Source organism: Nannospalax galili, unplaced genomic scaffold (genome assembly GCF_000622305.1).
Source record: "Nannospalax galili isolate Female #2095 unplaced genomic scaffold, S.galili_v1.0 scaffold155, whole genome shotgun sequence".
NCBI lineage: Eukaryota > Metazoa > Chordata > Mammalia > Rodentia > Spalacidae > Nannospalax > Nannospalax galili.
In genome coordinates this window covers 1,658,026-1,680,998 of record NW_008339923.1, presented here as the reverse complement: position 1 = coordinate 1,680,998, position 22,973 = coordinate 1,658,026, and the positions used below count along the sequence as shown (strand labels likewise).

Genomic DNA, 22,973 nt, shown 5'->3' with positions numbered 1-22,973 from the left:
AGCAGTGCAGAAACCTTAGCAAAATGCTTCTTCCTTTCCTCCTTTCATTATTTCTTGCCCTTTCGCCTTTTATGTTCACCATTGCTTACTTCCTCCATGTATACATGATACCTTCAAGCCAGCTGCAGTGGCACATGCCTATACTCTAAGTACTTCAGAGATGGAGGCAGGAGAGTGAGGAGTTCAAAGTCATCTCTGGCTACATAGAGAGGTGGAAGCCAGCCTGAGCTGTAGGAGACTGTCTCCAAAATAAAACAAAAATTTACTTTCTGAAGAAAAATTTGTTTTTTATGTATATGTATGTGTGCCTGCATGGGTTTATATGTACCGTGTACATGTAGGAGCCCTCAGAGGCCAAAGGAGAGCATCAGATCCCTTGGAACAGAAAATTCTAAGTGATTGTGAGGTGCCATGTGGATGCTGGGAACCAAACCCAGCAAGTGTTGCTGAGCCATCTCTCCAGCCCCTTAGGAGAAAATATTTTATCTTATATGCCAAGAGAGTGTCTAAAAGAAAAAGCAAGTAAAAAAAGTAAGGAAAACTTCCACCACACCTTGGATTTAAAAAAAAAAACAGGGCTTCACTTAAACTATGTAGCCCAGCTAGCCTTCCACTCACTGTAATACTGCTGTCTCTATCTCCAAAGTGCTAGGACTACAGGTGTTAGCCACCACATCCTAGCTTTAGAACTTCCTCCCCCCCCCCCTTTTTTTTTTTTAAATAGAAGAAGAGTTTATGGGCTATGATTTCCAAGGGAGAAGAGTCCACCATGGTGGGGAAGGCATGGTGGCAGAGGCAGAAAGCTGAGGGCTCACAGTAAAGTTGGTACAGGTAGCAACAGGTAGCAAGAGAGAGAAACCGAAAATAGAGCGAGGCTAAGACCTCTCAAAGCCCACCCCGAGTGACATGCTTCCTCCAGCAAGACTGTACCTCCTAGACCTCCTCAAACAGCGCCGCCAACAACTGGGACCAAGTATTCAAATCCTTGGAGCCTATAGAGGCCATTGTCATTCAAACCACCACACTATCTTGTTTTTCTTGCTGTTATAAATGGCATAATTTGTCGACAAATGGCATAATTAACTTAATTTTTAAATTGTTAGTGCACAGCAATACATTGTTTTCTTATATTCTGTGCCCTTACTGAACTCTTACTAGCTCTAATAGATTTGGGTTTTTTTTTTAAATCTGGGATTTTTATATACAAGATCATGTCATATCTGCAAACAGAAAGTTTTACTTCTCTTCCAATCTACTAAATGACTTTTTATTTTCATGCCTAATTATCTTGACTAATTATCCATTACAAAATGGAACAGTAGTAGCAAGAGTAGGCACCCTTTTATTTATAGTTACATTTAAATGATTATAAGAAACATTGTTATGAAGATGGAAGGTGGATACATGGGAAGTTATGCTATTTTGTTTCACCTAAGAAAATACAAATGAAAATATTTAGACACGTCCCAGAAACAATTGCGTTGTGATTTCCAACCCCATTCTTAACAACTATTTTAACTCTCTTAAGTTTTCTTCTCTCTTTTTCCTTAGTATTACTTTGTTTTGTTTTTTCTTGAAGTTTTTAATCGGGGTGAATTTTATTTTATTGAAGTATGAGGTTCTTTTCAAATAATTTATTGAGAATTTCATACATGCATATAAAGTGTTTTGGTCAAATCCATGCCCACTCCTTCCCCTCCAACCCATATCTCCCCATCACTTTTTTCTGATAACTTCATGTACTTTTTTTTTTTTATGGGGCATTTTTGCTTTGGATTCTGTAACATCCCCCCCCTCTGAAGAGGTAACCCTAAAATCTTTTAAGGATTAAATACAAGCTCCCAAATACTTTCGATATGAAACAGAGTATGTTGCTAAGAGGCCCAAGGACATTTTGACTTTTAGCCAAGAAACTGGCTGCTTTTCATTGGGGTCTTTTTACCCTAACTGCCTAGCCAATTCCTACCTCCTATACTTATCACATCATCCTCTGAAGAGGTTACCCAACTTGTGGAATTGGGAAACGGACCGCTCTGGTTTCTTCCATGCTGAACAGGGACGCTGGGTGAGGCAATTAGGGTACCCCTTCAGTGGGTCTATCTAAAAGAGTCCCAAATTGTGTAACTCTTATCTGTAGGGAGAAAAGAAAGTCATTGACTGGTGAACAGGGGATGTGAAGGAGAAGGAAAGGTAAGAGTAGTTAGGATTGCAAGTTCTAGACAGGGAACCAGAAAAAACGGCAAATTTCAAATGTTCGTATCAGAGTCCATTGGGATTTCTTGACAAAAGCTTCCAAATCCTTTTTTTCTTTTTAAACAAGGTTTCACTATGCAGCGCTGGATGGCCTAGCACTTGCTGTGTAGACCAGGCTGGCCTCAAACTCACAGAGATGTGCCTGCCTCTGCCTCCCCAATGCTGGGATTAAAGAAAGTGTATGCCACCACAACCAAGTTTTTGTTTTAGTTTATAAAAGCAAGGTTTAGAGGCAAGCTTTCTCCTCCTTTGAGAATCAGTGGCTCACTTAGCTGTTCTTGTGGTCCGACATAACTCTGGTATTTACATACAATTGAAGTATATCAGATGAGTCCAGTAGGAGTTTCCAGGGACCTATGGAAATCCACCCAGCAAATCAGAGAACTACGTACCCTTGTTCTAAACTCCGGGAATTTCAGAAGCAAGATAATTTAGAGATTTTTCCATGAACCTTCAAGCTTCCTTAAAGTTACAGGCTCATTTAGAAACTGCCTGCCCCACATACCTTCCCAGGTCTGGGACAGGTCACCCAGAAGACATATCTGTGCCAGGCAACTAGGAAGTCTTCTGACTTTTAAATAATCCAAATTTCAGGGCATTTCCCTCTTCTCTTCTGGCCAGGACCAGTGTGGCTATCTAGTTGGCACCCTCATGAAGAAAGTATAGTCTCTGATCCTATATCATCATCATCATTAAGTGCTTTCTGTTCCAAAGGAGTCATGCACCTTAACACTTTGACCTTTATAGCAACAGATACCATTAGCTGTTCATGCTGAGCAAACAGCTGTGAAATGACCAAACAGTGGCTGGAAAAGGCCTGAACTATCTTAAGCCCCATAAACTGTCCAGTCTGCTTTGGGGTATCAAGAAAGGAAGAGGAAGCCCTGCATGGTGGCACATGCCTTTAATCCCAGCACTCAGGAACTCTGTGAGATCCAGGCCAGCCTGATCTACATAGAAAGTTCAGGATAACCATACCAAAGGATTTTAAAAGCAAGATGGGAAGAAAGTAAAAGAGCTTAGGCCTAAGGAAAGACTTTGAGATAAATGTCCTAGGGGAACCCTGTGATTTGGAGGAGGCAAATGTCTGCCCCTGGAGCAGTCTAGCATGACTAGGGACGTTTGAATTCATGCATGCTCTGACTTGTAGGTGCCAGCTTCTGGAATGTTTGAGTGAGGCCTGTGTAGGATGTTATCACAAACCACTATGTAGTCTAGCATGTAAGTAGGAGCAAATTACTAGAAAACCTGGGAAATTAAAGTTCCTTTCCTTTTGTTTTCTACTCCCAAGATTTTGTGGGGAATGTGGTTGAGAGAAGACCTAATTCCATCCTGAGTCTAAATTCTGAAAATTGACAGCAACACTAAGACTGCTTAAATCCGGAGCTATCTCCCGGAAAGATTTCCCAGTCCAGTCAAGCCCTAGCTGAGTCAGTCTGGGCTCTCTCTAGCTTCTTCGAGGGCACCTTCTCTCCTTTTCTATCCCAGAGGGCGTGTTGCAAACCGCCTAGTGGCAGGGCTCCAGCAGTGGCAGCTGTGAAGGGTGCGGGTGCAGGGGGAGCCCCTGGTACACTCAGACCTGGAAGCCATCTGTCTGCACATAGCATCCGCCCCAGAAGATCCAGCCTTCCTGGGAACTCAAAGGTGTTCGCCTTAATTGTGGCAAGAAGTAGCTTGCTTGCAAGGGAAAGGCTGTGCAGGAGCCCATGTTAACAAGAAAATCTGGGTGGGTGCTGCTGTTCCCTAGGCAACAGGCTGAACCCCGTCACTCCCTAGCAAATCATTCAGTGCCAGTGGCTGAACTGGGGGGTCGGGGGGGGGGGATAATGAAGAATCTGGATGGGATAGGGTGACTGCCAGGAGATTCCTCCAGCCCAGTTAGGATTGTTTGATTATTCATTGTTTGAATTCGGATTAACAAAACAAGCCAGCAGATCAGGATCGCTGACTCCATAAATCCCTCACTACACTGGGAACCACTTTTGACATGGTCTTCGTGGTGAAAGAGAACTGTTTGCTTTTTTTTTTTTTTAAGTGCTGTGATGGAAAACTCCAGTTGTCCCAAGAAACCAACGCAATGAACGTGTGTTTTTCCAAGTTGATTTTATGCTTGAACCCACCCAGCAGCCGGTGTTTCATGGGCCAATAGAGCATCAATCCCGGTGGGCGTGGGCGTAGGGTGTGCTGTTTTTCCTGACCGACTCTTTGCTTTGTTTACCAGACTAAGTCTCAACACTGAGGCCCCCTGTAAACTTGAATGTTTGTTCTTTTCAGTTCTAGGGAAAATCCGAACTGCGGTGGGCAGTGCCCAACTTCTCATGGCCCAGAAATTCTACCAGTTCAGAGAATTGTGTGAAGAAAACCTGGTAAGTGTATTCCCTGTCACTGTGGGCTCCCTACTGGTACAGGACCAGAGCTACCAATCCTACCAAGCTACCTGCCCTACCAAGCTAGAAACTCAGTTTGAACCAGGTTAAATCAAGACTACTGCAGTCTTTCACCTGGAATAGACGGTTTTCAGATGTATCTTGCTTCTCATGTCTCTTAAAATAAAAAAAAATTTTTTTTAACTTTATTTTACACTTATATAGTCTTGGGGGTAGGAGAAAGATCAAGTTAGAATTCCATTTCCTGGGACTAGAGAGAGAGCTCAGCAGTTAAAAGCACTGGCTCCTTTTGCAGAGGACCAGGTTTTAATTCCCAGAATCCATGGGCATTGCACAACACGGGTGCACTTACATACATGCACGCAATACATTCATACACATAAAATAATTAAAAATTCCATTTCCTGCCTTCCTGATGTAAACATTTCTATTTTCCTGGATTTTACATGATACTTGTGATTTTCTTATTCTTACTAAAATATGAAGCAGCCTGGTATTTCACAAATACTATTACAAAGGTAATTTTTGGATCATTATCCTCTTTCTACAATAGCTATCAATGACTGTCTTCTAGTCAGAGAGTTTTGTATTAACTTAAAGGCCAAAGGTTGAGGACAACATAAAATGTAGATTTGGCTTCCCTAAGAAAAATGAGTATTTCATCTATCTCTGAGAAGCAAAAACAAAGTAAAGTAAAAGAAAACACCACAAACAGCCATTGCATTTCAAAAGTTTATTGCAAAATAAGAGGCTCTTCACATGTGCCCCCCAGAAAGAACTACTGTCTATCCAAGTGTAATTCCACAAACATAACTTCTATTGTTCAATTATTGCTCACACTGGATCTAAAACAAATGAAAAGCAATTTATGTGTAGAAACTGAAAACATGATTATTTGAGATCGAAATGACCCTAAATATGATTTTAGAGTTTTAACTCTGCATCAGAAGTGCTTTATTTTCTCTTCAAAAGGAATCTAGTTTAAGGCTGGTGAGATGGTTCAGTGAGTAAAAGGCGCTTGCCACCAAACCTGATGACCTGGGTTCAGTCCCTGGAACCCACATGGTAGAAAGAGAGAACCCACACCTGAAAATGGTCCTGACTTCCACATGGGCAAGTGCACCATGAAAAATGTAAATACTGTATATGTTTTAAAGATGAAACTGCAGGCGCCATTAAAAAAAGAAAAAGAAACAACTGCTGTTTCTAGGAAATGTTAACTTTATGAAAGCCAGCTTTGGCTGTTTCTTCATTCCTGATGGACTCCTATGGCCACTCGAGAAACTTGGGTGGTACAGTATGAGGATCCCTGGTAAAGGCAGCCTGCAGCAATGCAATGGTATTGCTCAAACCAGGCCCCTGAAGGGAAGGCTAGTACCTCCCATCCAGGGGCCTTGCTGACACCAAGATTTCTGACCTGGCTAAATCCTCAGAATGACCAAGTGAGTTACTAGTGGCATTGCTTTCATGATGATTTTACAGGCAAGATAAGTGAGCAGAGAAAGTTAAGAAACTTAGCCGTGGGCCCATGGTAAAGGCAGAACCAAGAATCAAACCCAGGCTGTTTGACCTCAGTCCCCATAAATCCCAACCAGGATTTGAGTTTTACTCCTTACCTTGACAGAGGGAAGTCAGTCCAGGAAGTACCTGGTGGTACCCCCCTCTTAGCACTACAGCTGTATAAAAGTGACTCTAGGGGGTGAGCAAGATGACTCAACCAGTAAAGAAATTCGCTGCCAGGCCTGATAACCTGAGTTTGATCCCTGGGACCCATGTGATGGAAGGTGAGACCTTACTCCTTCCAGCTGTCCTCCAAAAACCATCCACATACCTTCACAAGCATCCACACAATAAATAAATGACCCTAGCAGCTAGAGAAATGGCTCAGTGGTTAAGACTGCTCTTGCAGAGAATCTGGGTTTGGTTTCCAGCACCCACATGGTAGCTAACAACCATCTGTAACTCCCAGTTCCAGGGGGTCCAACACCCTTTTCTGGCCTCCACAGGCATTGCATGCCTGTCGAGCACTTACATGCATGCAGACAAAATACTCATATGCATAAAATAAAAATAAAAAATAGATAATAAGTGACTGTAGGATTGGTCAGAACTAGGACCAGGCTCAGCTATCCTTTCTTTAGTTCTTCCTCCTTTGAGGAAAAAAATAATAGTGCTTTAGTTGAAAATATACATTATCAGCCAGGTGTAGTGGCACATACTTTTAATCCCAGCACTCAGGAGGCAGAGGCAGCAGATCTCTGTGAGTTCAAGGCCAGCCTGGTCTATATAGTGAGATCCAGGCCAGCTGGGGCTACAGGAAAAAAAGAAAGAAAATATACATTATCATCCCAGGCTAGATCCTCAGATTTAGAATAAATGGATGAAAAACCAAGGAGTCCAATCCTCCCGTCCCTGACTTAGACTCAGCCACCCTCTCTTGTGCTTCAGACATTACCTGACTACCATAGAGAATGGTTAGCACGTAAACTCTTTGTTTCATCATCTGTCTTTTTGACAATATGAGGGCAAAGAGATTCCTTGTGGGGTAGAATCAGATTGTCCTTGATACAGAGTTAAGCACATTTAAAGAACTGTGTCAGAAGCTTAGTACAAATTGAGCATCCCTAATCCAAAACTCTGAAATCAGAAATGCTCCAAAATCTGAAACGTTTGGGGGCAGTGAGGTACACCGTACGAAGTAAAAGAGTCCACGTCTGACCACGTAACCTGTTGCTGTCAAAATGCAGGCACACTAAGAATGTTGAGTATAATTACCTTCACTCTGTATGTATAAGGTGTATATGACACACAAATGAATTTCTCATTAAGCCTTGTATTCTGTTTATAAGATATTATGTTTAGTTAAGAGTTTCCAAATCCTAAATCCAACAGCTCAACCTCTGGTCCCTAGGGTTTCAGATTACAGATATTCAGCCTGAACTGCTTCTTCTATTGGTGCTAAAACAATTAAAGCGGTATAACTGAACTCCAAAATATGAATAGTTTAGTCTTTAATTACAGATGAGGCTAAGTCCACTGTGAGATCATTAAGGCATTTTGACAAATTAGGGAGGTAATGACCTATCTGTTCTGAATGTTTACAGCCCCCCTCCTTGGTACTTTGACTATGTAGCCTCAAACTTGAGGTGTTTCTACTTCAACTTCCTGACTGTTCAGATTACCCATGTTTGCCACCATACCCCTTGAGACATTTTTGTTCTTATTGCTGTTTACTAAGTCAAATTATTATAAAGAAACCCTTTGTTAATTCAAGTGTCATTCTTGAATGGTTTGGTTTATTTGGTTTCGGTTTGGTATTTGTGATAAAGATTGAACCCAAGGCCTTGCATATGCTAAGCACGTCCTGCACCACCAAGCTCTACTCTCATCCCTACAACAGACCTTAATATTGAAGCAAGCACTTAAAAATTCTAAAGTTCACTTCTTTCAAAGACTTTCAGAGCTAGGGGTAGTTTTAGAAGTCTATACTTATAAATACATCTTTATTTGTATTTATTTTGAGGGAAGTCACTAATACTATCTCATCTGTAGATGTAAAGGTTTCCAACCTTTTAACATTGATGGTCATCAACCCTTGTACTGTCTGAAATCCTTTGAATTAATCTTAAAAGTACAAGCTGGCCTCTGTTATTATATGACATGAAGCTTTAGACTATTCAGTTTTTCGCAGTACTGAGAGCGAACTAGAAACACACCAGCCAGAGGCTCCCAACACCCAGAACGCTAACCATCTCAGCACGAATGCCTTTAGCTAGTCCTGCAGATGGTTGACAATGAGCCTGATCCCTTCAGCCTCTGGCTTGTATGTTTTCTTACTTAGACCTGATCCGGAAAATGCTGATAAGAATAAGAAAGTCAGTCCTTGAGCCAGACATGATCACATGCACTATTAATTGCAGCACTCAGGAGGCTGAGGCAGGAGGATAAAAAGTCTAGGCCAGGGGGCTGGAGAGAAGGCTCAGCAGTTAAGATCGCTGACTGCTCTTGCAGAGGACCCGGGCTCGATTCCAAGCACCCACATGGCAGCTATAAACCATCCTTAACTCCAGTTCCAGGGGTATCCAAAGCCCTCTTCTGACCTCCGCAGCATTGCACGACACAGGTGCACTCACGTACATGCAGGCAATACACTCACACACATAAAATAAAAATAATATTTTTTTTTTAATTTTTTAAAAAAGTCCAGGCCAGTATAGGCTACACAGAAAGACTGTCTCTGTCTCGAGCCAACAAACAAAAGTCAGTTCTTGGACTGGCAAGAAAACTCAAAAGGAAAATGCACTTGTTGCTCAAGCCTAATGGCCTGAGTTCAATTCCTGGAACTCAGGAATTTGTGGAGTTGGTTCTCTCCTTCCACCAAGTTGTCCTCTGACCTCTACATGCATGCTGTGATACAAGTACACACAATACATTTTTTTAAATTTTAAGTAAATTTTCTTTTCCATGAAACAGGGTCTCACTATATAGACAAGGCTGGCTTCAAACTCCCAATCTGCCTCTGCTTCCCAAGTGCTGGCATTAAAGATGTGTACCACTTCACCCAGCTAAAAAATTAATTCTTTTGGGTTTTTTGTTTGTTTGTTTGTTTGTTTGTTTGTTTTTGGTCTTTTTGAGACAGGGTCTTCCTGTAGTCACAGCTGGCCTGGATTCACTATAGAGAACAGTCTGTCCTTGAACTCATATTCACCTGCCTCTGCCTCCAAAGTGGTGGGATTAAAGGTGTGCAGCACCAAACCGGCTCTAAAATATTAATTCTTAAACACTGAAGGATGCTTGCTTACTATTCTAACAAAGGAATCATTACAGATGCACACATATGTACAAACATAATGTTTTCTGACATGTGCTATATTATGCCTCAGTCCATTTAACCAGTTAACTTCCAATGTGTAATATGACAAAATTATTTTCTATTTTATATATTGCTAACATTTCAATTACTGAACAAATGATAGTTTCAGGGACTAGGGATGTACCTCAGTGGCAGATCATTTGCCTGAGATATGCAAACTAAAGGCTCAATCTCTAGTATCAAAGAACACCCCTCTACACATAGCACTTTGAAAATATTTTATTACTCATCAATTCTTTACCCTAGTATTTCACTCATGAGTCTTAAAACTAATATTCTAGATTTTTCATTTTTTGTCTAACTAAATCATGTTGCATGGAATTTAATGTTCTATTAATAACAGACTATAATTTTTTCCGAAGATGGCACTTTCATTTAAATACAGAATTTTAAATGCATCAGGTAAGAGATACATATTCTGGAATTTTTCAAATGTTTAAACTCGCCTTTTATCATACTCAGACAACCATTCTGTTGTACCAAGACAGAGGAATTTTACAACCTTGACATTTGAGAATCACTGACTGGAATGAGGGCATGTATAAAATTACCATTTGTAGCCTCACTTTTATCTCTTATCTAAAAACCAAAAGGAACTCATCCGCCTTACATTATTTGAAATGTTTGAAAATGCCTCTTTGGCCCTGTGCTTGCTGTCACGTCACCTCTAAAGCATATTTCTCTCTCTTTTGCACAGAATCCCAATGCTCATCCAAGACCCACTTCCCAGGATTTGGCGGGGTTCTGGGACATGCTACAGTTGTCCATAGAAAATATTAGTATGAAATTTGATGAACTTCATCAGTTAAAGGCCAATAATTGGAAACAGATGGATCCTCTTGACAAGAAGGTAGAACAATGTAGATTTTGTATGGTTCATTTAAAAACCTGTACAAACACTGGACAGTCTAAATAGGCTTCTGCATTCAGTCCTGCTGTTTACAATGTGAAATGGAGCTGGCATCATATTCATTTCATTGTAATGACAATGTTTACATAGTAATCATGGGATATTATCTGTAATATGTTTCAGGCATATTTTTAAAGAAAAATCTGTCTTTGTGAATTGGAAAATGGGAATGTGGCCTTTTTTTGTTAATTAAACTTTAAGTTAAACCACTTTAGTCACTGGAAGGAACTGCCTCCATTTTGCTTTTTAAACTAAAAATAAATGACATCTTCAGTGCATGGTTCCATAGAGCAAGAGTTCAATTTCCTTACACCCTCAGGGTGTGTTTCTGAGAAAAATAGGAAACCCTGAGAAGTAACTGACTTTGATAATCATTTCATAAATATAGTAATAAAGAAATCACTGTTGTTCAAGTCTAAAATGCACACCATGAAGTTTCACAGTCATAAATGTTGGATTTTTTTTTTTTTTTCAAAAGTATACTTTTGGTTGATTTGCCTGGGGGAAAGTGGCTCACTGGGATTGTCATTCAACAGTTTAAAGACTGAAACTCTTTTAATTAATCAGTACTAATTACATATTTGATTAATGTGGTCCCACCAGGCTTACACAAGTATCAGTGTCCACCTTCCCAGGCTGGTCTGTCCTACATGACTTTTAAAAACTTCACTTCTCCTGTAACCTGAGGTCAGATAGTTCCAAGAGTTACCTCTGAAAATGAGGGAGGACTGTTCCCTTGGAACAGTGATAGCCCTGCCCTTTCAAGAGCTAACAGCAATCCACTGCTGCCCTTCATTCTGGTTGAATGGGGTCAGCGGGCTCCCAGGAGAAATCTAGCCCCAGGGGACTGCCTGTAAGTAATGGGAGGGCAATGCCGTCACCACTTCTCCAATTCTAGGTCCATCAAACTGGGAGGGGGTGGAGGGTTAGGGCCAAACATAGAAGTGCTATTGATGTACATGTGGCCTCTCGTTTGTGAGGCCAAACATTGTGCTTCATCTAGTTTTCTTTATGTATAAAACTATCTGCTAGCAAGGCTTTTAAATTGGTCTGATTTTAACAGAACACACAGGTGTACACACATTGGTAATTTAGTGTACTGCTCTATCTAATTTCTCGCTGATTATTTTTAATTATTGTTAAAAAATAAAGTGTGCAAAGAAAGGAAAAATGACTAAAAAGCTTCCAATTTTCATACTTTTAAAAAATATCCACTGAGTTGCTTTACAATGAAGATTTTTAAATGTCCCAAGGAAGCAATACAAAGAAATTGTTACACGTGACCTATTGATATGCAACCTAATTATAAATTATTAGCTTAATTTTAAGGTTTTTTTTATTTTTTTGTTTTTTGGTCTTTTTGAGACAGAGTCTCCCTGTAGCCCCAACTGTCCTAGAACTCACTATGTAGACCAGGCTAGCCTTGAACTCACAGAGATCCGCCTGCCTCTGCCTCCTGAGTGCTGGGATTAAAGGTGTGCGCCACCAAGCCCAGCTTAATTTTAAGGTTTTTTTTTGTTTTTTGTTTTTTTTAGAATGCATTTTGCCTATGATCAGAGCTTCTCATGACTCAGAGAAAAATAAATAATGAAGAGACAGAGATGGTGGATACCGTTTGTACTGTGTTTTCCCTTTTTGTCCTTTCAGAAACACAAACTCCACCTTAAATGACCATGGGCCAAGTCCAAGTGTAATGTACTTAATTCTGTATTTCTCCCTGGCAAGGAGGAACCACTGCGCTGAACATCAGTGCTGAGATGGGAAGCATGCCGTTTGACAGTCACTGCCTTTAAGATCTATTTTACTTTTGATTTTATAAGGAGTCAGGGGATTTTATTTTAAACGAAACATGGGCTTTATGTGGGTAGTCTCACAACCTGAAAGCTAAGTACCCTTTTCCTAAAAGAACCCTTTGTGGTTGTCCTTTTTCCCCCACTGTACTGGGCTGTCTTGCCAAAGGAGTGAAGGATGTGTTTTGCAAAAGCATTGAAAATATCTAAAACCCACTTTAGAGTTTGCTGATAAGAGGGATGACTTTTTCAGTCCTGTGTTAAACTTTGGTAACACTGTTTCTGTCTTAGCGGTTGGAATTGCCTTCTGGGCCACTGCAAGCATGCTCAAGCCCCTAGGGACTGGTGTTCTGGAAGAATCTTGAAACTGGTCCCTCCCCAGAATAGGAAATACCAGGGTCTTCTCTCCCTAGTGACCCTGTGCAGTATGTTGCTTTGTGTTTGTGTGTGGTGTGCTAAAGGATGTAAATCACAGTGGCATCAAAAGCCTGGGAAAACAGCCTTATAACCGTATCTGGTTACTTAGGAATACCCGGGTGGCAAGGGAGGCTGGGTAAGCCCAGGGAGAGAGGGTGGAGAGGCTTTTATACTCTGAACCAAGCTTGCCTCCTTAGAGAGGATGCAGACTTCTGGATGCTTCTGCAGCAGGTGCACTCTCCTGGCCTGTCCCTGGCACGGGGAAGAGTCTGAAGTGTGCAGAGAGAGGGTCTGGAAGCTACAGCCTTTGACAGGGGGCATTTTAAAGGCCCACATCCTGCCCTGGGAGAGACCTAGTTCTGCAATCCAGTGTTATCCTGGGCCTTAAGCTTCAAAGATTTTTTTTTCCTGTATCTTTTCGAATACCCAAGACAGAGTAATGAAAAATTACATATACAGAGTGCAGATCATAACCAAGCATCCTTAGGTTTAGGGGAAGAAAAAAAAAAAGCGTGTGTGTGTGCGCGCGCGCGTGTGCTCTAACTACTGACCTATCCCAGTCTTTCCCAAGCTTGTCCTGAGAAGCTGTGTAATGTCCTGAACCTTCTGCTTTGATCAGGAGCGAAGGGCCCCTCCTCCAGTGCCAAAGAAGCCGGCGAAGGGCCCCGCGCCGCTGATCCGGGAGCGCTCGCTGGAGAGCTCGCAGCGCCAGGAGGCCCGCAAGCGCCTGATGGCCGCCAAGCGCGCCGCGTCGGTCCGCCAGAACTCGGCCACCGAGAGCGCCGAGAGCATCGAGATCTACATCCCCGAGGCGCAGACCCGGCTCTGAGCGCCCAGGACAGCCCGCCCCCCTGCCCGGCCGCTCCCCGCCCCCGTCTCCGCGCTCAGTGACCCGCACCATCGTGGTGTAGTTGTCCACCTCGCAGGAGCCGTCCCCAGCCGCCCCGCTTCCTGGACCACTTTGCCCATCCGCTCCACCGAGCTTCGCTCCCCGGTCCTGAGCCTCATGCAGACATCCAAAACCCTTTCTTTTCTGGGCCAAGTCAAACCCACCAGTGTAGAAACGACACCTGTAGGTCACCCACCCTCCTGAGTTCTCTCAAGCTAGTGTGTCCCTAGGGCTCAGCAATATAAAAACCATAGGGAATTTCAGAAATCCAGTACACACAGGGTGAGCCTTTGGGATTCAACCGTCTTCCACAAGAAAGAAACGAGGGCTCCGATTCCCTTTATTTCCTCCTAAATGGTTATTCTTTTTACAGGCAGATAGAGCGCTTTATTTCCAATCTCAGAAATCACACCATCTTACCGGAATCCGTGGTGACAAAGAGGAGGGGACCAAGCTGGCCTGGAGGTGGGGGCCTAGGTGTGTAGGAGGGAAGGGGGAAGCGTGCAGGTACCCGGCGCCTGCGCCTTCACAGCTGCACAAACTGCCTCACTGGTATTTCATCAATCACAGCTTCAAATGTCTCAATCAGCAGAAGATTGTAAATTCGATCTTTCAGGGAAATTAATCTATTCTGAAAGGCAATAAAATGAAGAAAGGCAAGGTAAAGCAAACACCGATGGTTTAAGATCCTACATGAGGGATTTATTTATTTGTCTTATTATTAAGGAAATTTAGACCTGAAACGTTTTATCAGCTTTTCTTGTACTCTGTATTATATTGCTGTGGTGGTGGTTTTTAACGGAAAGTGTTGGTTCTACTAATTTAGGGTCCATCCCGGTGGTGGGCCCACTTAATCACACACATAAGGACACGTCGCTTCTGAAACTCTTAATGACAAGTAAGGCCGTTTTCAGGAGAGCTTGGGTCTTCTGTCCCCCTTTTGAATGCTACGCATCTGTCTAGCTCAACCCAGTAGAGTTCACATTTCAGAAATGTTTTCTCCTTCCGTCTCCCCACACTCCTCCTATGCAGAGTTCACTTGTTCCCCAGCACAGGATTTTGTTTTATGTCAAATGAATAAAATAAAAAGTGATCTACCCGAGTTGACATGCTGCCTCATTCCAAAGAACTGCCACCATGACCAGAGGCTCCAGGTAGACAGAGAAGACATTTGACCTGCTGGGGTAGGGAGCCATGAGGAGGGAGGAAATGATGGCATTCGCTGAAAGAAATCCAAGCTTTGGGTTGGATTACAAGGTTTCTGTTGGTTTCCGGTTGAGTCTGGTTTCCGGTTGAGTCATGGTATGCACTGGTGAAGTCTTCAAATGCCCTTACTTGTAGCCGTTTACACATTTAGAATGTGGCAATCTGAAAGTACCACGGGTGTTTTTGTGTCAAGCTCACATCCTAAAACGTTAGAAATTTTCCATTAAAAAAAAAAAGAAAAGAAAAGATTTAAAAAAATATGCTCATACCAGAGATGCTTTAAAAAATTAAAAAAAAAAAAAAGAGAGAACCACTTTCATAGCTAGGTGCTAATTTAATTTTCTGTACGAAATTGAGAGACGACACGTTCTGGCAACCAATACTTTCACAGACATATTCTAAAAACACTAGAGAATTCGCTACCTCTCAGAGCCATTGATGCTTTGAGCCACCTTTATCAACAGGGCACAAATGTTCACTGCTGTGGTTTACAAGAAAAGGGCTACTAACTTATTTAAAAACCAACCACCTTTTACCCAGAGTGGACAGAGCACTTGAAATGCTTTGTCAAATTGGAGCAAACAGATTTTGAGCTTCGAATATTTACTAGTTTTAAAAAGGAAACACTTTTTCTTTACATTGGAGAAGCGAAAAGATCATATGAAGTTTGCAGGAGTAAGGCCAACCATCACCCTTGGGTAGCCCACGGTCACATTCATCCAAGAATGGCTTGGAACTCACAAGAAGCCCACCCATCTTTACAACTAAAGCACGGTGCCCTGAGGTAGAGTTGAGATCAATTTCTAACCTGATTCCAGATTCTCCTACAGTATTTTCTTTGGAAACTGATTTAGCCCAGGATATATTAAAGAGAGACCAGAGAAGGCCTATTTATCTTGTCTAAGCGAATGGCATTTGTATATTCATAAGCTATTTTTGGTAAGAATTTTAAATCTTTTAGCTGAACACCTGCAGGGGCATCACAACCTCTGCCTTCCTGAAAAACACAGTCTCAACTGTATAAACACTTTATAAGAAACTAATTATTGATGTTAGGACATGACCCCCATACAAAGCTGCTTGTCAATCACCGGAACCCTGAAACTGACATCCGTGAGCATAACCTTTGTTACATTATTCTTTTTGATGTAATTTGTAGAGATGTTTTTAAGTTCGTAATGAAAAATGTATGTACCCTGGAAAATTACTTATTTTGTTTAACTTTGGTATAAAGGTGTTGGGCATTTTCTCGGGGCGGGGGGCAATTAAAAGAAGTTTGTCTCCCTCATCAAAAAAAAGCTCAAAGAAATTAAGTATTTATTATATTTTTTGCAGATGTTTCCATATAATTCACATAACCTTTTTGTAAAGAGAGATGAAGAAATGGATTAAAGATTTTTAATATTTGAAATGGTAAATAGAACTAATTTATTTGTAATATATTTCTGTTATTTATAGATGTTTCCTTAATGTTTTACTGTGTATTACCATTTTAATTTAAGCCTTATTCTTGTGAATTTACCATTTCTTTTTAAAAACATGTCTAGATGCATATTTTAAATAACTGGAATGTAAATCACTAGCATACCTGAATTCCCTAATGTAATTTTTAAAAATTATTTTGGTTTGGAAAAAACAGATTCATTTGAAAGCCTTCAGAGATGGAGGGGTAGGGAACATTTTTATGGCTTTCTGAATAGGAATTTCATAGGCTTATTTACCTAGATTGTGTGTGGACAAAAAAACAAATCTGTAAATAGATGAATGTTTCCCATAATGTAAAAAGAAGAAATTAATAAAATAATTAATGCACTGCTTTCAAGGTCTCTGTGCTGACTGAAGTCCCACTTCTTCCAAAAATCTAAGCAGTTTTCTTTGGAAGTGAATAGTTGGGCAGCTGACAATTTCTGATGCTGTTCTACCCACCAATGAACAGGTTGGGAAAGATCTTGCGTCCTGTCTAAACGACTTCAATACTGAAAAGCTAACACCTTTTACTCAGATAAATGATACATGCATGGAGTTTTGTTTCAGGTGCTACCCAAACTGCATTACAGTGACAGGTACAGATTAGAAATGAAATTATGAGCCCCTCAAACATGTATATTTTACCCACTTAAATATCTTTGCATACACATCACAAATTCTATTTCCCACACTGTATGTAGGGTAAAAAGAGGATAATGCTTTGTGTCTTTAATTTCATCCTCACAATTAGAAAAAAAAAAAAAATGGATTCATTGGGATTTGGAGTGTATCTCAGGGCAGAGCATGTGCTTAGTATGTGTGAGGCCCTGGATTCAATCCCCAGTACTGCAGACAAAAGAAAAAGAGGCACAGGAAGAAAGGGAAGAGGCAGAGCGAGGAGGAAGGAAGGGAGGGAGGGAGGAAGGAAGGAAGGAAGGAAGGAAGGAAGGAAGGAAGGAAGGAAGGAAGGAAGGAAGGAAGGAAGGAAGGAAAGGGAAGGGAAGGGAAGGGAAGGGAAGGAAGGGAAGGAAAGGAAACAATTCCACTGGGGCTTAGTGACTTGCCAATTGGACACAATTACTAAGGGGCAGACTTGAGTCTAAAATCCAAGCCTTTATCTACTCCAATGTCCCTCTCATCATTCCCACATTTAACACGGACAATTATTTGCACTGACAATTGCATCTGGTTTTTATCCAGGTCATATCTGGAAACCTCACTTCATCCTTAAATACACAGTTTTACTAAAAGTGAAAAAAAAATAGCAATGCTTACAAAGTAGACTTGAACATATCTATCATTTGAAAAAGACAGGGCTCTGTTCCACATCCATGCTGCCTCCTCCAAGTTCCCCCCAAGTTCTTGGTAAAAATCCATCCACATATATGCAACCAACTTGAAAATGAGTATGCAGTTCCTGTCCCATTTCATTATGACTAACATAAGCTATCACATGTAAAAACAAATTTCCAATTTTTAAATAAGAAAAAAAATTTATTGTATATTTGAGATAAATTAATTGCTACATTTAGGCATTGAATCTCATTTGGGGGTTCTTAGTAGCTTTGACAAAACAGAAGCCCTACTGGACCATATGTGAAGACATTGCACTCCTTGTATGATGAAAGGAAGCAAATAAAACTTTAATAAAATATTTTTAATCTGGATTGAAAGTACTGTGTTGTCCTAAGAAAATCCAACTGGGCATGATGGCACACATATAGGTAGGAGGATCTCTGTGAGTTCAAGGCCAGCCTAGTCTACATAGTGAGTTCCAGGGCAGCCAGGGCTACCTAGTAAGACTCTCTTTTAAAAAATGTAGCATAATGTAAGCATATTCTAGAGAATTTCTTCTGTTCTGATCTGTTATATAAAACCTAAATGTATAAAATTGAATTCTAAGTAAAGGAATTTACTGGAAAGGTTGTATGAAATTAAATTTTTTTTTTTTGATGATTTAACTCTGTGGTTCCACCAAAACAGGTGTGTGTGTGTGTCTGTGTGCGCTCACAAGTGTAACAATTTGCCACAAAACTTTCACAGTTATACATAATTCCTTCTGCATCCCTTTTCCTCTTTCTCTTTTGAGGAAGCACATATGAATGCCAGTGAAGGGGACATTGCTATGGCCATTATTTGCTTTACTTTAGAAAAGTATAAGTCATTGGCAAAGCTCAGCCATCTAATTTCTACTGATCCCTCTCAACTTTAATATTGTACTACTTCAGAGATGATGTTTAATAGTCAAGTGATAGAACACAAACTGAATAGAATAATTTACTAGAAATCATTACCAATTTAATTCCTTAGTACAAACCTTATGAAAAGTATTACTTTTAAGAATATTTGTTGTGTACTTGTCTTAAACTCTCCCTGATCCTTCACAGTACAGTCAACAGCAAATGGCTTTGCTTGGCTAGACCATCCACTTGGATTTTGTAGAATTAAGGCGAAAAGACTGATACAATAGCCTTTATTTCACTAAACCCAGAAGGAGTGGAACGACTCAGAAATACCACAGTTTATCTGTACAACACCACAATCTGAAAAATCCTAAACCCTGGCTTCCCTGACTTCCCCCTTTCTGGAATTTTCCTAGCGCTGTCCCTTCTGAAGCAGCCTGCCTTTGTGTTAGACTTAGGAGGATTAGGAGGGAATAAAACCCCATTTGTAAATGGAAAAAAATTACAGAAATAGGATTTATTATATTCCACAAAGGATATAAAGTTGTACACATATATAATTTTGTATTGTAACATTAAATTTCATCTTTATACAGCAAAAAAAAGAAAATGAGTATGTAGATTAGCCTCTTCTGATTTTTATGCATAAGCAGTATCTGTGTCAGTCATGAAAAGAACAATGTATCTTTGAAACTATTTGAGAAGCAAAAGAGTCAAGTGACTGAGTCCTGGTGAGTGCACAAAGCTCTCTCCCCTGGTGTGTGCTCACCACTCTCCTAGAGGGAGCCAAGATCACACTTCCTGCATTTTCTCATCCAGACTCCTTAAACACCAGTCAAACCCCAAACTAAATTAGGTCACTTTTGAATGTAGGATTCTGAAGTTCAAGAACTCCAGTAAGAGGCCGACACAGAAGGACCAAGAACTCAAGGCCCACCTGGGCTACATAGAGAGATCCTGCCAAGAAGGAGGAGGAGGGAGGAGGAGGAAGAGGATGAGGAAGAAAAGGAAGAGGAAGAGGAAGAGGAAGAGGAGAAGAAAGGAAGAGAAAGAGGACGAAGAAAAGGAGAAAAACGAAGGAGGAGGAAGAGGAGGATTGCTATTTTGCTTAAACAATTTGCTATGTTACAGTGTCTACACCTCCCCCCCAAAAAATGTAATTATATTTTTTAATAGACATTGAACAAAATTGTTATGAATGACTTAAAAGAAAACTTTGAAACCCACTCTGAGAAAATAAATTGACTTTTATTTAAATAAATGACATTAAAAATCAGTGTCTGAATGTGTTCGCTCTTGAAATCCATTAAGAATTAAAGGTGCTGAGATTTCCTTCTGGTTTGCTCAACAGACTGTTTGACTTTCAGCTTCTAAACGAAGATCAAATCAATTCCTTTCGCAAACATAAACTAATGGCCCTGTGTGAAATCCCTCCCTCATTCCCAACTAGTTTACAAGTTTACAAAATAGGTCTTAAATTCCCCCTGTAAGTCACTCATTGTCTCAGAGAGAGAGAGAGAGAGAGAGAGAGAGAGAGAGAGACTACCTCCCCTCATACCCTGCATTTACTGTTGGCCCAGGGCCATCATCATGAGGAAAATCTCAAGCAGCAGCAGTCCTGGTTGTCCTATGTCTTGGTTTATGCAGCCAAGGGATTATTTCCATATGTCATCTATGTAAATGAGCTCAGGCCTGAACTTACAGCGAGCATGGCTGACAGCATACACGTATTTTAATAAATTCCAAGTCAGGCTGATAAAGATTCTCACTCTTCTTCCCTGTTTTGGACAAGTAGATGTTAAGTTACCTATTACCTGGAAGCCTAATAGGTTGATCAGTGTCACCAGGGGGCTTCTGTTGAGATCTCCAGAAAGATCCTTCAATAGAAAACCCCTCTTTCGTTGTAGAAAGAGGACAGGGAGGCTGAGAGCCTGCCTTGTGTCTTCCTCTATCTAAGGAAATGTTCTTCCCAAGGCTCTTCAGAGAGGTTGCGAACGGCAGTACAAGCTGCTATAGCCTCAATCCTAGAGCTTCTAATGCTTCAGAGACTAGTGTTCTGTGAATAAAAGATATTCCAGTGTAGCCGGGCTTCTGAGATTTGTTCATACAATCATTCCTCCTTCCTCAATTCCATATCTCTAGATTAAGACAACTGTGAATGTATTGTAAGAAATGCACACAAATTCAATTAAAAAGTATATATTGAAAACAATAAATATTTGGAGGGGCCAGTAAAATGGCTCAGAGGGTAAGGGTCTTGCCACCAAGACTGAAAATCTTAGTTCAATCCCTAGGACCACATGGTAGAAGGAGAACCAATTCCTGAAGTTGTCCTCCGATATTCACACACAAGCTGTACCCCCCCTCAACACACACGCACGCAGGCACACACAATAAATGTATAACATTTTTCTTTGCATTATTGTCTAAACAACAGAGCATAACTTCTTACATAGTCTTTGCATTATACCAAGTATCATAAGGAATCTAAACAGGACACAGGATGCAAGTGTTATGTAAATTTCACACCATTTTATATGAGATTTGAGCATCTACAGATTCTGGTATCCAAAAGAGATCCTGGAACCAGGCATATTGGATATGGAGAAATGACTGGTTGATATGTACCTTTTTCCTAGGGTGTCTGAGTCCAAGGTCTATGAGCAGTTTCAATAATAAAAGCTGAGATGGACTGAACAGATGGTTGAGTGGTTAAGATCACTGGCTGCTTTTGCAGAGGACCTGAGTTCAGTTCCCAACACCCACATGGCAGCTAGCTGTCCATAACACAAGTTCCATGGGATCTGATGCCTTCTTTCTGACCTCCATGGGCACTGCATGTATGTGGTGCACATACATACAGACAAAACAGTCATACCAGTCATATACACAAAATAAAAACAAAACAAATCTTTTTTTTGTTCTTTTTGAGACAGGGTCTCCCTGTAGCCCCAAGCTGTCCTGGAACTCACTATATAGGCCAGGCTGGCCTTGAACTCACAGAGCTCCTCCTGCCTCTGCCTCCTGAGTGCTGGGATTAAAGGCACGCGCCACCATGTCCAGCCAGTAACAAATCTTTTTTTAAAAGCTGAGAAGAAAGTATTAAGGGATTTGATGATACTGTATAAGGCCCCATATAGTCAAGGACACATCTCCTTAGATCAAAATAAAAATATTCTAGTAACTGAAAAAGCAAGCATTTACTGCAGAGGGTAGGGATTGGCATTGTTTACTTGTGTGGTTTTGTTGTCTTAGAGAAAAACCTCATGGTATAGACAATGTTTACTTCTGTATCTGACTTTTGGTTTTTTTTTTTTGGTCTTTTTGAGACAGGGTCTCCCTGTAACCTTAGCTGGCCTGGAGCTTGTTATGTACATGAGGCTGGAACTTACAGAAATTCACCTGCTTCTGTCTCCCAAGTGCTGGGATTAAAGGTGTGTCCACCACACCCGGCAAAAATCATTGTTAGATATGTGTCTGCAGGTGAGTGCCAGTACCCTCAGAGTCCAGATGACTCAGATCCCCTGGGACTGGAGCTAAAGGTGGTCAGGAGCTGCCCAACAGGGGTGCTGGGAACTGAACTCTGGCCCTCCACTGAGCCATCTCTCCAGCCCATTTTAAGACTTATTTTTTTTATCTGTGGGTCTGCCTGCTTATACATATGTATACGTGTGTACAGTACCTGCAGAGGCCAGATGACTATGTTGGATCCCTTGAAGCTGGAGTTATAGGCAGTTCTAAACTGTTGTGTGGGTGCTGAGAACTGAACCCGGGTCCTCTGCCAAAGCAGCCAGTATACTTAACCACTGAGCCATCTCTCCAGCCCCTATCTGACTCTGGTTTCTGTTAAAGTTTTATTTTTATTTTATGTATATGAGTGTTTTGCCTGCATGGATATAAATGCACCATGTATATGCAATGCCCTTGGAGGCCAGACAAGAGAGTCAGATTCCCTGGAGTTGTAGTTATAGAAGGTTATAACCATCATATGGGTGCTAGGAAGGAAACCTAGGTCCTCTCCTAGATCAGCAAATGCTCTTACTGGACCCCCTATCTGACATGTTTTAAAGATAACAGATTTCTCACATTTCCTTTTCAGAATAATACCTAATGTTTTTTACAGTCTGAGCTAATATGAAATCTAATTCCTAAGTGAGGGAGGAAGCTGATCCCAAAGGCAGATCTTGAACAAAGCTTTTCACCTGATTTGATCTTGGATTTCTTTGGAGTTTGGCTTAACACATTCTTTTTTTTTTTTTTTTTTTTTAGGTTAAAAAAAAATTATGTGTATGAGTGTTTTGCCTTCATGTATAGAAGCACAACCATGCATGCAATGCCCTTGGAGGCCAGAAGACAACACTGGATCCCCTGGAACTGGAGTTATAGATGGTTGTTAGCCACCTTGTGAGTTTTGGGAACCAAACCCAGGTCCTCTGCAATTACAGTCAGTGCTCTTAACCTCTAAGTCATCTCTCCAGACCTGAACTTACATTTCTTAAAGTGTCTCCTCTGTTCCTACATGTTCAGGGAAAAGAGCCTTGCTACCCTGGTTGGGGTGTATGGGTTCAACATTCCTCTGCAGCTTGGCCCCTGGGAGG

The 22,973-nt window shown here is 41.0% G+C and overlaps 1 protein-coding gene across 10 annotated transcripts in view; it reads left to right on the top strand.

Moving 5' to 3' along the window:
• Dlgap1 (DLG associated protein 1) overlaps positions 1-17,063 on the top strand; it is a 1,065,856-nt gene extending 1,048,793 nt beyond the window's left edge. For all 10 annotated transcript variants that reach the window (XM_029564283.1, XM_029564284.1, XM_008834624.3 and 7 more), the window contains 3 exons: positions 4,528-4,619; positions 10,211-10,363; positions 13,250-17,063. In XM_029564283.1, the coding sequence (XP_029420143.1) occupies positions 4,528-4,619; positions 10,211-10,363; positions 13,250-13,459 (455 nt within the window). In that variant the 3' untranslated portion in view covers positions 13,460-17,063. The remainder of the gene's footprint in view (positions 1-4,527; positions 4,620-10,210; positions 10,364-13,249) is intronic.
• The last annotated feature ends 5,910 nt before the right edge of the window (positions 17,064-22,973 follow it).